The sequence below is a fragment of the Athalia rosae genome, chromosome 7, assembly GCF_917208135.1.
Source record: "Athalia rosae chromosome 7, iyAthRosa1.1, whole genome shotgun sequence".
Taxonomy (NCBI): Eukaryota; Metazoa; Arthropoda; class Insecta; order Hymenoptera; family Athaliidae; genus Athalia; species Athalia rosae.
The window spans coordinates 3348834-3361827 of NC_064032.1; the positions used below are offsets into that span (position 1 = coordinate 3348834).

Here is a 12994-nt window from a genome sequence, read left to right on the forward strand (position 1 = left end):
ATACGTACTACCGTACCCCACCCTGCACGTAATCAACGAAACAAGTGGAGAGAAGAAAAAAAAATAGAACACTCACCAGCCGCACAATGCATCCCCCATAAGTCAATTGTCAATTTCTGCACTCTTGTTTCGCAAAATCTAGGTCGACCTCTTCGCACTCCGCTCCCGCTCCGTGAATGAGAGAAAAATCTATAAATGCAAATATATCTCATTGATTAAATTATTTCCAAGGGAATTATCTAACGAGTGGTATATAATCCCGTGTCAGCCTATCGGGAGAAAAAAAAATCAATTTTTTTCTCTCATTCGCAAGCAAATCTCCAATTTTAGGAAATTGTACACGTTCGAAAAACAGTTCGGTTCGTTTTTTTTTTCGCCATTCGGGACGGGATGACCCGTTAATTTTGTAATTCCAATCGTAATTTCCTTTTTCTTTTTCTTTTTTTTTTTTTTTGGCTCGGTTCTAAATTGTGCGCGAATTTCTCCCGAATGAAAAAACAATTACGTCGTAGTGATTAATTGGTGTGAAATTTCTGACGAGCTATACCACCTTTAATATCATTTCTCTCCGGGGGTATATTCGGTGTCATATTTATTATACACCTGGTAAAAAATTAGTTCGCTGAATATAATCCGGCAACACGATACGAAAGAGTGAAAAGTAACGGAACTGGAATAAAAAAGAAAAAAGAGAAAGAGAAAAAGAAAAGAGAAAAAAAGGAGGAAAAAGAGGAAGAAATAAAAAAGAAAGAAACTTGCGTTTTGTTCGCAGAGATCAATATTTGACTTCGCCTTAATGAGGGCCGAGTAACACCGTTGCGGGGTAGAAAGGTGGGAGGGGGGTGGTAAAATGTAGAGGAAGATTTCAGCATTAACTCTACTGTGTGATAAATTCATCGAGTTTGTAAAGTTTCGTGTAAATTGTATTTTAGGCGTAATAATTTATTACGTCGATCCCTTTTTCGAAGGAAAATTCCAAGTTTGACGAGCGAACGTTCATTCTTTTCCCCTTTTTTTTAATCAAATTTTATTTCTGACCATTAGAAAAGTGAATTTGTATGTTGTTTTTTTTCTCTCGAACGTTACGAAGGCAAGGAAGGGATGCTGCAGGAATGCCCGTCGGTATCGCACATGGAGAACGGAAAGCAAACGTCGCGAACGAATTCTTTCGAGATAGAAAATTTACTGAAAACCGCCGAACAAGTTACCGGGTTCTGCCGATCGCCCGGAGAAACCAGAAAATCAAGCCCCACCGGAAGCGTTGTTAGCTCACATTCACAGGCGCTTACACCCAGCCGGCAACTCAGCGATGCTGAAAAACTGAAAAAAGTCATTTTGGAATTGATAGATACCGAACGGACTTATGTAAAGGTGGGATATCGTTTTGATTTTTTTTTTTTTTTGTTGGAAATTTTTACTCGGTGTCGTCGACGAATACCGTTCCATCGTTATCGTACCGACGTTCTTTTGCCGTTTCAGAATTTAAATAATTTGCTGGAAAACTATCTAGAGCCCCTGAAGCGAGAAACATTTTTATCGAACGCAGAAATAAACGCCTTGTTCGGAAACATACAAGAAATTGTTACCTTCCAAAGGCAATTTTTGCAAAATTTGGATCACGCAATCGAAATGGAATCGGATTTCAATAATTTCGATCACCCGAGTCAATTCAAGGTAAGAACTTAGCCCTCGTTTCTCAAAAATCTCCAACTACGACTCGATCTTTTTTTCACATTCCTTCACCATTCGTTACAGGGGGTCCTGTTTTCCATCGGAAGTGCCTTTTTGTATTATGTAAACCACTTCAAATTATACAGTTCATTTTGCGCTAGTCACTCGAAGGCTCAGAAAGTTTTACATCCCAGTAAGTAAAACAAAGATATACGTATACATATAAAACGGGTGAAAATATTCACGAAACTCTCCGGATCGCGCCATCACCGTTTCTATTCTCCATTCGAATATTTTCAGACGAAGGCAATCAAGCGCTGCAGGAATTTTTATCGGCGAGAAATCCTCGCCAGCAACATTCGTCGACCCTCGAATCTTACCTGATAAAACCGATTCAGCGAATCTTAAAATATCCTCTTCTGCTACAGCAGCTCAGAAATCTCACCGACGAGCACAGCGAGGAGCACGAGCACTTGATCGGTTCGTAAAAATGATGAAATATTCTCATTATTTGCATATCCGCGTCTCGATACATTTGACGACCTCGTCCACACGACGAGGATATCTCGAACTCTACTATTTTCTCACGTCACGCGAATCCGTGGATCGTGATTTAGAAGGAAAAAAATTAAAATGAATCAACGAAAGACGAATATAATCGATCAATCTTTTCGGAATTTCAGAGGCTCTGAAGGGGATGGAAAAGGTAGCTGAGCACATAAACGAAATGCAACGAATTCACGAAGAGTACGGAGCAATTTTTGATCACCTTTTCAGACAGCATCAAAAATCGTGCAAACAGGTAAGAAAGAAAAAAAAAATAAGAAAAAATTTGCTAAACAAAAATATTCCGACACTGTGGATTTCACCGAACGATAATTCGCCCCCCGTTTTAACACAGCCGATCGATTTGAGCCCCGGCGATCTTCTTTACTACGGCGGCGTCGAATGGTTGAACATTTCAGATTTTTTGGGAAAAATAAAAAAAGGATTGGAGCTGCACGCTATGTGCTTCGTGTTCAAATCCGCTGTCGTATTCCTCTGCAAGGAGAGACTCAGACAGAAGAAAAAATTGATGGTAAGTGACCACCGTTGAGAGTAAAAGTAAAAGTCAAAGAAAAAAAAAAAAAAAAAGAATAATCTTGTACGCGAATTTTTCCTCCCCCACCACCGTTTGACAGGGTGTTTCAACGAAGGCCAATTCTAGCGAGGTAGAGATAATAAGATATCAAGTTTTGATACCTGTAACCGAAGTCCAGGTCCGCGCGAGCTCCGCCAAGGACATGGAGTCCCATTTCCTGTGGGAATTGATCCACCTGAGGAGCCAGTTGCAGCGACGATCTGAAAAAGTTTACGTCTTGTCAAACAGGTAAATAAACAAGAATGAAATGAAAAGAATAAAAAAGAAAAAGATCGGGATGGGGGGGAGATCGAATCGATAAATATTTTTTGCTCATTCTACTCTCCCCAGCACGACGGACTTCCGTAACGCGTTCCTGAAAACGATTCGTCAGATAATTCGCGAATCCGTTAGGAACATGAGCATACCGTCTACTAAGCAGAACATGTCTCAACCGTCGATGTCGATATCGCCCCGGATGTCCACCGGCCACGTGGAAAAGTACGAGAAACCGACGAGTCAAGGTCAATCGCAAAACGGCAACGGTACGGTGTCGAAGAAAAGCGTTAAACAGCAATTGCTCGCTAATCAGCACAACGTGAAACGGAAGTACAGCCAATCGAAGCACAGCGTCGACCACGAAAGTTCGGAGGACAAAGACTTCGAAGAGGCTCAAACGACAACGTCGTCCGCCGCATCGACAACAACGATAACAACGTCGTCCGCATCGACAACCTCCACGAATCCCACAACCTTTCGATCGAGGAGCAAAACCATCAGCGACAGCTCCGGTGAGCTCATTTTTACATCGTTAGATCAGCTCGCGTTTTAATCACCGACCGGGGCGAGTCTTCTTTTCACCTTTGACCTTCGGATTTCCGTGAAATGATAGATTGAAGCACGTTGAAAAGAAAAATTATCGAACGTAGAATCTTCCACTGGTTATTATTTTCAAAAAAAATTTTTTTTTTTGTCTCTCCCCATTTTCGGTGATAAAAAGTAGGTGATTCGATACCGGTGATTGAAAGTAATGTTTTTTTTCTGCTGAGGAAAAAAACAAAAAAAAGAAAAAAAAAAAAAAAAGAACCAACTGACTCGCGCCTCCGTCGATCGTGTGCGGTCCAGGAGTAGCGGGTACTGTTTTAATTACAGGTGAGATAAAGGTAGACATGGAGTCGGGTACAAAGTCAGAAGGCGAAGAGGACTCGCAGGCTTTTTTAGGCGAGAAAAAAACGACTCTAGGGCGAACGCCGAATCATTTGACATTGAGTACGACATCCACAATATCCGCCGGAAGCACCGGTAGTCAAGCGCGTCTCATACAGTCCTCTCATCAGCCCGAGAACTACCAGCCGATTACCGTCAAAGAACTCGGTAAGAACAAAAATTGAAAACCAAAAAAAAAAAAAAGAAAAAACCAAATTCAAAAAAAGACGACCCCACAATTGTCAGTGCTGCAATATCAACGGGATATAACAGCAGACTTTCTTGCCAATGAATTTTTCCCTCTTGAAAAATTTCACCTCTCTTTTTCAATTGCGATGCAAAATTTGGCGCCCGATAATAATCGTTCGTTTCTTTCGGGACGTAGATTGTGATTGTTGTTCGATAGATTCTTGTTCGAATATTCGTCTCGTTTTTTCTTTTCATTTCACCCATGAATATCGGGGGTTTTTCGATCGATTGAAGTTAAACGTATGATATTATATATATATGTAGGTTCGCCGATTTGGAAGCCGAGAGAGCTGCCGTCGATGGGTGAAGCGACAACTTTGCCGCGGAAGGGTAAGTCGGCTGGGGAGTTCGCGGACATGTCATCTGCTCACAGCGCATCCCGTAAATCTCTCATAGAAATTAATAATTGTGCTCAACAATCTAACTTTAATAATCACGTATAAGTTAAAAATTAAATTAAACAAAAACCGAGGGAGAAAAATAAGAGAAAAAAAAAAAAAAACTTTTACATTATATTCATCATTAACGTCATTATTGTTACTGTTAATTATTATTGATATTATTTTTTATCAACGATTATCCATTACTTGACACACGACACACATATTATACATACCACACACGCAGCAGACACGTAACATATGTAACGTCGAATATTAACGTTTATCATATACTATATATTATATAATATATATAGATATATATATACATATATACATATATACATATATTATATATAAATAGCGCATAATTAAACCGGAATAAATTTTACGACGATTAATTATTCAAATTAGGTATAAATTATGAAAACAAAGCAGAAAAAAAAAAAAAAATTTATTAACGAATATTTATTATTATGTTTGCTGTCCGAGAAAATATTTATATAGTATCATACCTACTTAATATCTCACTACGTCTGTGACTACGTTCACGCTTGATAATTATTTTGAAAATATTTTACCTCTTCTTTTCTTTATCGATTCGAATTTTGTTTAATATCTTAGCTACACATATTATCCAAAAATATATGATATATACATACATAACTCAATTTAATTTAATTGATTAATAAATGACGGTGTCTCATGAATAATGAAATCGGATGAGAAAAAAAAAAGACAAGAGAAAACTTGTAATAACGACGACGATAACCTTTGATTAAATTATTATCAAATATTATAATACGATGCAGTTGCGCGCAACGAGTTTACGGGTTTTCTTATAATATACATATTACATACATACATAGGATATTTATGAGAAATAATAATAATACAGGGTCCTAATACTTGTTAGTTGAAAGAGAGAGAAAAAAAAATCTAAAAAGATAAAAAAAAGATTAAATTAATAGAGAAATAGGCATCGCAATTGATATGTGTTAAAAGAGAACAATTTGAAGGAAATAAAGGAAGAAAAAAACTGTAGCACTCTTTTTGTTTCATAATAATTATAAATGATTAAAAAATAATAATAATTATAATGAAAAGGATTAAAATTATGATGAACGGTTTGTAGAACCAAATCCACTCTCTTCCGCGTATACATTGATATTGATATATAGATATATGACAGATATTTCATATATTATTAATTATTAATCGTTAATTAATTGAAATTATAACATATGTTGTTTGAAAAAAAATACGTGATCTCGTTTATTATTAATGATTTGAAGGTATGAAAAACCGTACATCGAGAAATCCAGACTTCTCTGCAGCAGACAAGAATTGTAAAACAAAAGAGAACCAAATTTTCAAAATCGTCAGCGTGAAATTGTAAAAATCAAATAAGGTATACCTGTATCAGTATACCGATTATTTTCCAATTTTATTTTCAACGATTCATTGAAATACAATACATATATACATATTATATAATATATATATGTATAGGCGTGAACGTATCGCGTATATGTTGTTACCTGTATTTAAAAAATATGATATATTACATATGCAATACCTGTGCAATGTATAATATAATATTTATACAAAATTCTTCTTTTCTCGGTCAGCAAGTGCAAAGAAAAAAAAAAAAAGAACTTTAACGAAATTGAAGATGCAAGAAAAAGAAAAAAAATATTAAAAAAAAGAAAAAGAACGACAAGTTAAATTTACAAAACAATTTAATCAACCTCTGTATATATAAATATATTATATACTATATCTATAGACTACTTAATGTAATAAATAATTAGGATATTATTACAAAATCAATAAGAGAACGCGAGTAGGATAATATAAAAAAGCAGCGACTTAGACGAATTAAAGATGAAAAAAATGACAAAAAACCAAAAAAAAAAAAACAACTATGTAATTGAAATCAACGTGAAAGAATATTAAATAACGATATTAAAAAAAAAATACATATACATATATACATATATATATACAGTATATATAAGATGAAATAATTTGAAGCAAATAATCGCGAGAAAAAAAAAACTGAAAAATCAATTACACATAAAGTATATAAAATGGTACATAATTATATAGACGAAAGGAGACAAAGAGAAAAGAGAGAGAGAAAAAACCAAAAAAAAAGTTATGAAATAATTAAATTACAACACATTGCATACAATTTCAGTAAGAGAAATTATCGTCATAATTTGTGTTGAAAATGATTTATCATTATTATATGGGTTGTTTAAATTCGAAATTAAGTAAACGTGAGAAAAAATATGGGAGAAGAAGGAATGAAAAATTAAAAACTAATAAACAAAAAAAGAAAACGATGAAAAAACCTGAATTTATAAAACGTGAACTATCTACACGCCGTGCCTTGCGTTAAGATTGAACAATTTCAACGTATAGCTAATTTTTATTTTTAACATTACTTAAGGTACGAGATGAATTTAAGGGAGAGAAAAAAAAATTGAAAAAAAAAAAAAATGCAAAAGAAAAAGAGCAAAAAAAAGAACCAAGAAAAACGAAAGGGTTTAAACTTAGCCAAGGCGCAATATATTACGTATTATCATTGTCATTACCGTTGTTGTTATCATTAATTACCACCATTATTATTATTGTCATTATTAATATCATTGTTTCTGTTATTACTGTTGTTAAAATTGGGCCAAAACTGATAAATTATTATCGTATAGGTATACTATGCAAATGTATAAAATAATGTACGCGCGGTGTATTCGCTCACTTGGGAAAAACATATGATTCGTGAATGTAGTAATATGAATATTATATGATATGTATTATATTATTTAATGTCTATTATAAATACATATATATATATACAAATACTTGCATAGATTTTTTTTTATCGCGTAGTAACCGGGCGTACATAAATCTAGGTAAACGTGTACACCAGATACCGGTGCACAATTGGAGAATACGAGCGATTTTGACGGGACGAAAAATCGAATGAAAAGAATTTCGAAATCGTAAATACATATACACATATACATATATATATATATGTATTCATACGATCTGTAATTATTGTTATTCCGATTATTTAATAATGTTTAAATTCTTGTTGAGTTTTTCTAATATCATTAGCACGATGCTGATGCGGTGGATGATTTACCCTTGACTGTAATATTGATTGACAGTAAATAATATATACCAATATATATGTATATATAATATATGTATATACCTCACGGTATATCGGGGGATAAATACCTAATTCATGTAAATTAGACAACAGAAAGTATCCGTATATAGAAAGAAGAAGAAAAAAGGTGAAAAAAAACCCAAAAAAATTGAAAGGAATAAAACTACATTAATGATAAAATAATATACAATAAAATAAAGAAAATTATATATATATAATATTAATTATATATATATATATATATACATATGTATGATGTATGATATATATCGCGGTTGGGTTTTATGATATTATATGTATGTTATATATATAATGTATATATTATATATCGATACATATTCAACCACGCACGATCATAATTGAATAATTAATTAATTATTATGTTATATAGATACATATATAAATGGATATATGATAATTAATGTAATAATTAATTTAACGCATAAACGCTCAAAGGATATATACGTATATACATATAGATATATTATATATATATTATGTATAACTGCGATCATTTTCGAATCGATCGGTTATTTACAATCTACACAGATAAACATATTAATTAATAATCCGAAATAACGATGATTTTGTACTAGGTATTGTATCAAACATGCATTACTATACTTTATCAATGAGAATATTAATTGAATGACATTTCAAAATTAATTTGAATATTTAATTTTCATTTTATTCCTCATATATTACGATAGGGTGATATGAAATATGATAAACGACACGCATTCATTTCTGCTTCGACAAAACTCTTCGATCATTAATTTTTTCTGTTAATTGATCAATTAATTGGATATTAGTTTTTCCATTAATTGCATAGACTATTTTTTTGATCACATAATGACATCGATCAGATACATGTATCTCAAGTATTTCTTGTTGTCATTTTTTTTTAGACATTTTTCTTCTCCTCTCAGCAGCTTGAATAATTGAACGTGTAAATTTTGAACAAATTAATAATTTCATCAGCGCGTGTCGTTTTCAATTAATACATATATATAAGAAATAAAAAGATGATTATAATGACTATTACAATAAAGAGATGTAACTGAGACGAAAGTTTGGTTTTTCATATGATTTTCTTACGCACGTACGTATACATATATTCCTTGATCTTATCAAATTTTTGACTCACTGCAATAAAATTGAAAAATAGACCAATTAAGAGCTTTTTCTTTATCGCAAATTAATTATCTCTTTTCGTAGTCATTTTCTTTTTTAGCAGAGTAGATAAAAAATGGAAACAATCAAATAAAAACCAAAAAAAAAACATGGGGATCAAGGTATACATATAATATGTAAAAGGAAGAGCTCGTGAATTAACGAAAAATTGATCGAGAAGAAAAAAAAAAATCAAAAATCAAAGAGATGGTAATGAAAAAAAAAATCGAATAGAGTGAGTTTCGTGCGTGGTTAAAAATTGAGGGAGAAGATTTCTTATATATAATATATATATATTATATTACATGATATGCATAGCCTTCCATAGTGAATAATTGAATAGATAATCATAAATCGGAAGAGAAAAGTAAATGAAATTAGTTAATGAATAAATGATTGAATATAAAATGAATAAATAAAAGTTCCGATGATCAAACGACACGATTATATGTATAACACGTATAAGTATAATGATGAATATTATAGGTATACATAGGTCTGTAAGGTCGTTTAAATGTAATATTGATGGATGACATGTTACTTAACAATAATAATAAATGACGAGATATAATATACGTACACGTTAGGGTGATTTTTTTTTTCTTTTTTCTTTAATCCCCACCTGAAATTTCGTTCAATATGTCGAAATAGAAGTTCCCTGAAAGTTTCAGCCCTTAATATCGATTCATAGAAATTTTATATCACAAGTAAGTTAAAGCTCAATATCTCAAGAAATCTTGATCAGAGAAATTAGGTCTGGAGGACCTTTTTTGTAGGTAACTAAATTTCCAACAAAATTTCCTCATACATTCTCTCGGTCAATTTGACCCATTCGGAGATAACAGCGAAAAAACGAGAACTGCCCAAATGTTATAGAACTTTGAAGAAAAAAACTTGATTCACGTGCTTTTCAACTGGTAAATCTCTCCACTTTCGGGGAAAATATTTGAAATCATTCATAAGGTCTGAAACTTTCAGAGAATTTCCTTTTCCGACATATTTAACAAAAGTTCAGGTGGTAATCGAAAAAAGAAATCGTCGAAACCAAAAATCACCCTAATACACGTACATACACGAATGACGTATATATTATATCATTGGGTATTTCGCAAGCATCTTATATCACAGAAAAGAAAATTGAAATAAGATTCAAAAAAATTATATAAACATTAATTTTAGTTGCTCGGAACTTTTTTTCCGTCAAATGATCAACTTATTACTATCGTCGTTATAATATTATCGACGCATAACGAATCCATTCGATATCTTTTCAATACTTGGAATCATGAACTTTCAAACTTTCCTTTTCTTCTTTTTTCGTTCCAATTCATAGATAATGATTGTTGATCGAGAGAGTACGGGTATTAACTATTTCTGTGATTACTATCTGATGTCATTTCTAGCACTGTTAATCATTTTTATTCTCTCTTATCTTCTACGGTTTTTGTGCTCATCGGTTTGATGAATTTCGCATTTTTTTTTTATACTCATTTCCGAAAACCGTCGCGAAAATTTTTCTGATCACAGATATAAAGACTTTTCAGATAACATAGCTGTATGAAAAAAAATCATTCTTTCTACTTTCATTCGTCTCCGTTTTCTTTTTACAAAAATTTTTAGAAAAATCTCTCGATCATCGATACCAAAAATACCGAACTCATACTCAATGTCATTTTATACAGTTGGCCTATACATAATAATAACAACAATAATAATAACAATAACAATAACAACAATAATAATAATAATATTAAATGAATTTTCGCATTAATGATGTAAATATTTTTTGATGTCGAAAATTTTTTTTTTCCCCCCCTTCAACATTTTCAATTTTCTTTTCTTCTACTGTAATATTTTGGAAACGATGTATACAGTTATATTATTACTTATATACTGCAGTGAGAAAATTATTATTTTGAGATCCGCGTGCGGGAGAATGAGAAAAAAAGTAAGATAAAACCAAAACCAAAATGAACAATAACCACCAAAATGGAATAGATAGAAAAAGTGAATGCAGAAAAAATAAAAAAAATTATCACATAGAGATGGATGAAAAAAAATATAAAAAGGAAGAGAGAAAAATAAAGTATATTGAATTGAAAGAATATTACCTATATACATATAACTATACGTGTTGGTAGTTATATATAATTTATCTTACGTCTTTGATTAGATGAGAAAAAAAAAAATGGTTATCTAATTATCGACGAAACGGAAACAAAAGAAAGAAAGAATAATTTAATTAATTATATAATAATGAATGAGTAACGAGATGGAATGAAAACTGAATGAATGGAATAAGATGACTACTATGAATCGCGAGAATAGGTATGAGATAACACGAAAAACATATGATGTCTTTCCAATATCTTCATCGACAATTTTCTTCCATTTATAAAAAAATTGACTAGATCGAAGATGGCGAGAAAAAGAATTAATAAATGAAAAGAAAAAAAGAGACAAAGTAAAGTAAAAATTATAAAGATAATAATAAATAAATAAAATGAGGTGGAAAAACATTATTACCTATAATAATATATACCTACATAATTGAATATGATAATTATGAGATAAATTTAAGTTTGTCTTTTTAGAATGAAAACACGCGCTAGCAGTCACGCGTTGCAATTATTAATAACATAATTATCATAAATATATGTATACATATATATGTGAAGAAATATATATATATGTATATGGATATACGTATAACTATGTCTAGATATAAATATACCATATAATTATTAATTATGTATCGTTATCATTATCATCATTAGTAAATATTATTATCATTATTATTATACACTAGTATATTATACATAAAAAATGAAAAGTATGTGATTCTATGTAAGCATTGTAATTATATTATACATATATATAATCATTATTGTTATAATTAACGTTGCGTTACCGTCATCATTAATGTTACTATATTGTATTCTCATTATTTAATTTTCAAAATTATTTTTCGTTCCCTTACTTTTCGTTTTCGAATGGGAATTTTATTATTTCATTCATTGATTGATTGTAAAAGTAGGTATAATACCGCATTTGTATAACGATCATTGCGTCATTAAAATATGATTAAAAATTCTGAGAAAAAAAAAACGAGATCAACTTTCCTTAAGTTAATTAACATACAGAGAGAGAGAGAGTGAGAGAAAGAGAGAGAGAGGCGTCATGTTGAGAAATGTTTTACGCGAGATAAAAGGGGTATTAGTCCGGAGAGCAACGGGAACGCAAAAGCGAAAAAATTATGGCGACGTCGAGCGGGCTACGCGTCCGAGGATTTTTCGTTCAATCAATCGTCGCAATCGTCGTAATTTGTCTCGAATTAAAAGCATACCTGAGAAAAAAAGTGTCGAAGACCGTTTCCCCCTGAGTCCGAAGCCGAATCGTTGCACCGCTGCACCAGCTGGACCGCAGCGTCCTTTCCGGGCACAAAAATCGCTCAACGGCGTCACTCGATTTTCGCTATTATAACTTACAACGCAACTTCCACCTAGGCCTAACGCTCACTGGAAACTGAAGATTCTCGGTCACTCGACTCACCCGATTCTGTTTACGTTTCGGAGGTAAACAGAGTAAACGGTCGAACAATGAAAACAAGGTCGACGAAAATCGACCGTGTTGACTACGCTTGAATATCGTGTAGACCACGTACGAATCCATCGATTATATAGATCATCGCGCATTATTATTATTATCGTGAATATCGTTAATTTTTCTTTCATTTTTGGGACTATGTGATTCCCACGTTGTATCTTGGACGATGATTTTTTTTTTTCATTGGGAATAAAATAACGATCGCGATAAAATCGTTAGAAAATTTGGAAAATGTACGACTTTAGTTTTTTTGTCGCAAGTTGAAAAAATTTCAACCACCTGCAACAATAACATGTGGATGATGATGATTTTCTCTATCGTAGAGCCGATCTAGCGATGATATCGGCACGATACAAATGTGTATCTGTAGAGAAAAAAAAATTTTCTCGCTCACCTGCGCGA

At 32.2% G+C, this 12994-nt stretch overlaps 1 protein-coding gene and 1 long non-coding RNA gene across 10 annotated transcripts in view; one reads left to right on the forward strand and one right to left on the reverse strand.

The window, feature by feature from the left end:
* The window catches only part of LOC105692554, a 31190-nt gene extending 20245 nt beyond the window's left edge, over positions 1-10945 (forward strand). For 7 of the 9 annotated variants that reach the window (XM_020851197.2, XM_020851170.3, XM_020851221.3 and 4 more), the window contains 10 exons: positions 1091-1371; positions 1480-1674; positions 1756-1864; positions 1972-2151; positions 2355-2473; positions 2573-2749; positions 2853-3040; positions 3143-3582; positions 3917-4165; positions 4511-10945. In XM_020851197.2, the coding sequence (XP_020706856.2) occupies positions 1091-1371; positions 1480-1674; positions 1756-1864; positions 1972-2151; positions 2355-2473; positions 2573-2749; positions 2853-3040; positions 3143-3582; positions 3917-4165; positions 4511-4689 (2117 nt within the window). In that variant the 3' untranslated portion in view covers positions 4690-10945. The remainder of the gene's footprint in view (positions 1-1090; positions 1372-1479; positions 1675-1755; positions 1865-1971; positions 2152-2354; positions 2474-2572; positions 2750-2852; positions 3041-3142; positions 3583-3916; positions 4166-4510) is intronic. The other 2 variants (XM_020851241.3, XM_020851315.3) reach the window with 1 other exon arrangement.
* LOC125501926 lies at positions 1-12691 on the reverse strand. The gene is made up of 3 exons (XR_007279666.1): positions 12333-12691; positions 2914-3012; positions 1-189 (listed from the first exon to the last, which is right to left on the reverse strand). It is a non-coding gene; the product is annotated as an uncharacterized LOC125501926 (long non-coding RNA).
* Positions 12692-12994: the final 303 nt, after the last annotated feature.